The sequence below is a fragment of the Salmo trutta genome, chromosome 26 (assembly GCF_901001165.1).
Source record: "Salmo trutta chromosome 26, fSalTru1.1, whole genome shotgun sequence".
NCBI lineage: Eukaryota > Metazoa > Chordata > Actinopteri > Salmoniformes > Salmonidae > Salmo > Salmo trutta.
In genome coordinates this window covers 6,641,178-6,647,565 of record NC_042982.1, presented here as the reverse complement: position 1 = coordinate 6,647,565, position 6,388 = coordinate 6,641,178, and the positions used below count along the sequence as shown (strand labels likewise).

The following is a 6,388-nucleotide window of genomic DNA, read 5'->3' as shown; positions in this document are numbered from 1 at the left end:
AGCCAAAGACTCAGTGCCCTAGGATGATAATGCATTGCTTCATTCAAGTCTCAGAGGCAAGTTGTAGGACTGGGCGAGCATGTAACAACTTTCCAATTCCCGTTGATTCTTTAATCTTAAACAACATTCTTTCGTTTCTTTAGTTTAGTTTATTAATTTGACCATTTAAAAAAACAAGCACACATAAAACTTAAAAGTCATACATGCACATGAATAAAATCATGGAGGATAACACACAATCAAGTCTGGGACTTTTGTGGTCCTCTTGATACAAGATGGCTAGACAAGATCAAACACAGATTGGCAGTGAAATAATAAAACAAAAATGTGATCCTGTGATCAAGTGTCAGATAATGTGTTACATATATGTGGATGGGATAAAGGCAACCACAAACCCACAAACCCCCACACAACCACATGAATTGATGAATGGTGAAGTCATACACCTACACACAAATGCTTGGTTAAAATAGGCTTTGTATCCTGTCCTTGCACAATGTGATACAATCACTTCACAAACATGGCTTAAATGTCTACTGATAGCTTAAAGAGGCAATCTGTGATAGCAACAGCAATTTTTTGACTTTTAAATGAACGATATATACCAATTGACTCTGGAAGAATATAACTTGTGCCTCATGATCTTATTTCAACTGTCGAACCCCATCAGAACCCAAGATAAGCTTTTTATTACGCCATTGATTGTTAACAATGTAACTGTAAACAAACACTGTAAAGCTTTCAAACGTTATGTAGGGCTTTACTCTGGGCAAGAAAAAGGTTCAGCACCTGGAAAGGATGGAATGGACAGGGGAGGAATGATCGCTGAGATCAGAGATGAATCTTATGGTGTCTGAGAAAGGTATTTTCATCCAGATGTAAGTGTTGCCCGGCACCAGTTCAGGGGAGCTGCAGTGGTCGGGTAATGTGAAGTAGTGAGGGGAAGGCAGGGGGTTGACATGGCCACGCGAGGCCTGCACGGACATGGTGTTTATCATCACAATGGACCGCTTATTCATCTTCATGGACACACTCTCCACTGTCCCCAGCAGAACTGGACACACACACACACACACACACACACACACACACACACACACACACACACACACACACACACACACACACACACACACACACACACACACACACACACACACACACACACTTTAGATAAGCGTTGTGAAGCCAATGTACATCCAAGAGTCAAAGAAGATTTTAGTGCTTCCCACTGTTCTTGCTAAAGATAAAAGTATTGAGTGATGTTTCCTTTCATTCTGTGCTTCAAACTGGAGGCCTTACCTCTGGTGTGACACAGGACTTCAGTCTTCAGATCCCCCAGTGGTAGAAGCCTGGGTCCTGAGGATAATGAACAAATGGGCTAAGACAGAGACAGAATCCAGGCAGGGACCCATGAAAAGACACCCCCTTTATCTTATATGAACTAGATATAGAATTCAATATTCATATCACTTGTCTGACTTGTAGGAGACCTTTCAGAGATAAACAGACACAACTCAAGCTGTGGCATAAATCATGGATTGATAAAAAATGGGGATCAAGTTTTTATTGTATCCGGTTTCCACTGACCTGGAATCATGTTCTTGCTGGTGGTTTGTGGTTCAGGCCTTGAGTACAGGGCCCCCGCACAGCAAGACCACAGGGATGAGTTGGGGTAGCGGTGCCCACAGCAGGTGAACCCTGGCTGGGTAGGGTAGACCAGGTCTAGCCCTGGGGCAGAGCAGCAGGTCTGCGTGGAGCCAGCCTCCATCAGGACACTCCCACAGCACTGGGCCTCCTCTGAGAGTCTGTCCTGAACCTGCAGGTTGTACAGAGTCCCTGCACAGCACTTCATCTGGTCACTGCTGGGGTCGTAGGCCTTCCCTCCGCAGCAGGAAACATTTCTCAACCTGTTGCGTCTTTGAAGAGAAAAAATATTTTACCTCCCAAAACCAAGAGAGCATGATCTCTCATAATTTGGTTCCTTTCCTTAATGCTATTGTGCTGTCATGTTGGGTGAACACCATATGTACTGATCATTAAAAATGTTATGTATTTGACCCATTCTATTAAATTTTTTTACCCCTTTTTCTTCCCAATTTCGTGGTATCCAATCGGTAGTTAAAGTCTTGTCTCATCACTGCAACTCCCGTACGGACTCAGGAGAGGCGAAGGTCGGGAGCCGTGCGTCCTCCGAAAACACAACCCAATGAAGCCGCACTGCTTCTTGACACAATGCCCACTTAACCCGGAAAACAGCCGCACCAATGTGTCGGAGGAAACATCATACACCTGGCGACTGTGTCAGCGTGCACTGCGCCCAGCCCACCACAGGAGTTGCTAGTGCGCGATGAGACAAGGACATCCCTGTCAGCCAAACCCTCCCCTAACCCGGACGCCAATCGTGCGTCGCCCCATGGGCGAGGCTGGCTGCGACAGAGCCTGGACTTGAACCCAGAATCTCTAGTGGCACAGCTAGATGCAGTGTCTTAGACAACTGCGACACTCGGGAGGCTACTCATTCTATTTCAATGGATATAGCACTGAAGAAGATTCAATCAGTCTAGCTATAAGAATTATGAGTTTTATCCCATTGATTACTAGAATCAACCGAATGAGCAATGCAGAGAGATTACCAAAACTAGCAGACACTGCAGTCCCCAAGACAGGAGGCCATCCATTTAGCTAATCAATTAACAGAAAACTATCAGCAAAATGTATATTTTATATTTAGATTTTTGGTTAGGACAGTGTATTTAAAGTTTTAAATTAGGTCAGCATCTTGAAACCTCTGTATATCATTCAGTGAATCCCAAACCAGCCCCTACCAACACGCTCGGAGGGCCCTCCCACTTGGCACACCACGTCATTTCAACGTTTAAATTGGGATAATATTTGGTTAAGATGTTGATCAATGAGATTTCAATCTTTTATTTACCCACTCAAAAAGACAGCCAGAAGATTGTTGAATTCCGTATGTATTATAACTATGCTTTCAACCATCAAAAGCACAACCAAATTCCAATGGAAAAACAATGTCAGATTTTTTGTTTAGTTGTCATCTACATGTGTTATTGTGCTTGCAACCATTTACAATGCATTCGGACAGTGTTCAGACCCCTTAACTTTTTCCACATTATGTTACGTTAAAGCCTTATTCTAAAATGTATATAAAAAACACCCTCATAATGACAAAGCGAAAACAGGTTTTTCGAAATGTTTGCAAATGTATACAAAATCAAAAACAGAAATGCCTTATTTACATAAGTATTCAGACCCTTTGCTATGAGACTCGAAATTAAGCTCAGGTGCATCCAGTTTCCATTGACCATCCTTGAGATGTTTTTACAACTTTATTGGAGTCCACCTGTGCTAAATTCAATTGATTGGACAAGATTTGGAAAGGCACACACCTGTCTATATAAGGTCCCACAGTTGACGGTGCATGACAGAGCAAAAACCAAGCCTTCGAAGGAGTTGTCCGTAGAGCTCCGAGACAGGATTGAGTCGAAGCACAGATCTGGGGAATGGTACCAAAAAATGTCTGCAGCATTGAAGGTCCTCAAGAGCACAGTGGCCTCCATCCTTCTTAAATGGAAGAAGATTAGAACCACCAAGACTCTTCCTAGAGCTGGCTGCCCGGCCAAACTGAGCAATCAGAGGAGAAGGTCCTTGGTCAGGGAGGTGACCAAGAACCCGATGGTCACTCTGACAGACCTCCAGAGTTCCTCTGTGGACCATCTATGTAGCACTCCACCAATCAGGCTTTTATGCTAGAGTGGCCAGACAGAAGCCACTCCTCAGTAAAAAGCATATGAAAGCCTGCTTAGAGCTTGCCAAATGGCACCTAAAGGACTCTGACCATGAGAAGCAAGATTCTCTGGTCTGATGAAACTAAGAACTCTTTGGCCTGAATGCCAAGTGTCACGTCTGGTGGAAACCTGGCACCATCCCTACGGTGAAGCATGGTGGCGGCAGCATCATGCTGTGGGGATGTTTTTCAGTGGCAGGGACTGGGAGACTAGTCAGGATCGAGGGAAAGATGAACAGAGCAAAGTACAGAGAGATCATTGATGGAAACCTGCTCCAGAGAGGTTTACTTTGTCCTGTTGGTATACCATCCAACAGGAAAACGACCAAAGCACATAGCCAGGACAACGCATGAGTGGCTTTGGGACAAGTCTCTGAATATCCTTGAGTTGCCCAGCCAGAGCCCAGACTTGAACCCGATTGAACATCTCTGGAGAGACCTGAAAATAGATGTGCTGCGACGCTCCCCATCCAACCTGACAGAGCTTGAGAGGATCTGCAGAGAAGAATGGGAGAAACTCCCCAAATCAGGTGTGCCAAGCTTGTAGCGTCATACCCAAGAAGACTTGAGGCTGTATTCGCTGCCGATATAAGGGCACAAGGCGAGACCCATATGCAGACACAGGAGGCAGATGGAGGCAGTCTTTGTAGTTTATTTATAATCCAAAAGGAGTAGACAAGAGGATTTGGAAACAAAGAGTAGTAACACCTGGAGAACCTATTCACAGACAGCTTGTTCATGACCCATACAAACTATACTGAACAAAAATATATATACAACATGTAAAGTGTTGGTCAGGAAAGAAGAACATTTATATCAATCATTACAAAAATCAGCTATCCTCGCTTTTTCAAAAATGTAAGCTTTCTCAAACAATCTGTAAAAATACATTTTCTATGACTGGCAATTCGAGAACCCAACTCATACAGTACGAAATTCGTCGCTGTTCACATATCACTTATTGTAAATTACATCTCATGGGGTTCTCAGAAACCAATAAGTGTAAGCCCTGCCCCAATCACACAGTCAATCCCATGCCTTTCGGGCCTGCACACCTATACAATCATTCTGGTCAGGGGTCATGAGCAAGCTGTCTGAGAACCTTGACCTCAGCATCCTTGTCTCCCCTGCCCTCTCCCTCCTTGGTGAATTGTCCATTAAAAATACCCCTCAACAAAGAAACTTTATAATACCTTCCCTTCACAAACAAATGATACTACAAAACTGGAAAGATAGAATAAAACTGCATATACTGCACATACTGCACTGGCTCAATCTGTAAACTGACCACTCCTTCCTTAAAACACTTACTGCATCCCTCAACCTTTTCACAAGTGTGTTCCAAACATCTCTTATGGTCACCCCAGCATGAGTTTTTATGTCCAGAATGCACTCATTTTATTCCAAAATGTGATTGTTGACCCACGCTGCCGTCAAACCAGGGCACGCTGCCTGCTAATTATCTATAGGCTATGTTGCAATCTGTCAATTTCAAATTATTAACAAGTTTTATTTTCCAACAACAGTTTGAATTGAGGTGTGTTCCACATCCTCATTAATTTACATAGAAGTAGCCCATTTCACTGTTGCAGACAATTTATATTTGAGGTATTACTAAGTCGACAAACTTCTCTCTTCGACGAGAGCCCAAGCACTTCCCCAGATCAAGTATGCAGACATTTGCGCTCCAGTCAGAACAGAACTTGCACTAACATTTCCCAGCTGGCACATTTTCCGGCTGGCGTCCGCATTGCCTTCATTGTTGTTTTCCTTACTAATAATAACTTTGGACATGTGTGCGTTCCTATCAAAGTAAGTGCCTTATTATGTTATCATGATAGTTTCTGTATATTGTGTTGTCATTTCTACTGCAGGACACCGCATGTATGGAGCATAATGTTTTTGCTGTTTTATTCACGTTTTCAAGTACTGGTGACAAGTCATGCATTCCGATTCTTGTATAGATTGTAACGGACACATGCACTACATTACCAAAAGTATGTGGACACCTGCTCGTCTAACATCTCATTCCGAAATCATTGGCATTAATATGGAGTTGGTCCCATCTTTGCTGCTTTAACAGCCTTCACTCTTCTGGGAAGGCTTTCCACTAGATGTTGGAACTTTGCTGTTGGGACTTGCTTCCATTCAGCCACAAGAGCATTAGTGAGGTCGGGCACTGATGTTGGGTGATTAGGCCTGGCTCGCAGTCGGCGTTGGAGCAGGTAGCGTTCTCCTGGTATCCGCCAAACCCAGATTCATCCATCAGACTGACAGATAGTGAAGTGTGATTCATCATTCCAGAGAACCTGTTTCCACTGCTCCAGAGTCCAATGGCGGCAAGCTTTACACCATTCCAGCCGACACCTGGCATTGCGCGTGGTGATCTTAGGCTTGTGTGCGGCTGCTTGGCCATGGAAACCCATTTCATGAAGCTCCCGACGAACAGTTCTTGTGCTGACGTTGCTTCCAGAGCAGTTTGGAACTCAATAGTGAGTGTTGCAACCTAGGGCAGGTGATTTTTACACGCTACGCGCTTCAGCATTCGGCAGTCCCATTCTGTGAGATTGTGTGGCT

At 44.0% G+C, this 6,388-nt stretch overlaps 1 protein-coding gene across 1 annotated transcript in view; it reads right to left on the bottom strand.

Moving 5' to 3' along the window:
- Positions 1 to 106: 106 nt before the first annotated feature.
- Positions 107 to 6,388, bottom strand: part of LOC115162786 (uncharacterized) — a 49,421-nt gene continuing 43,139 nt past the window's right edge. Inside the window, exons 11-13 of the mRNA XM_029714212.1 lie at positions 1,591 to 1,919; positions 1,303 to 1,359; positions 107 to 1,054 (exon numbers count right to left, since the gene is read on the bottom strand). Coding sequence (XP_029570072.1) covers positions 783 to 1,054; positions 1,303 to 1,359; positions 1,591 to 1,919 — 658 coding nt within the window. The 3' untranslated portion in view covers positions 107 to 782. The remainder of the gene's footprint in view (positions 1,055 to 1,302; positions 1,360 to 1,590; positions 1,920 to 6,388) is intronic.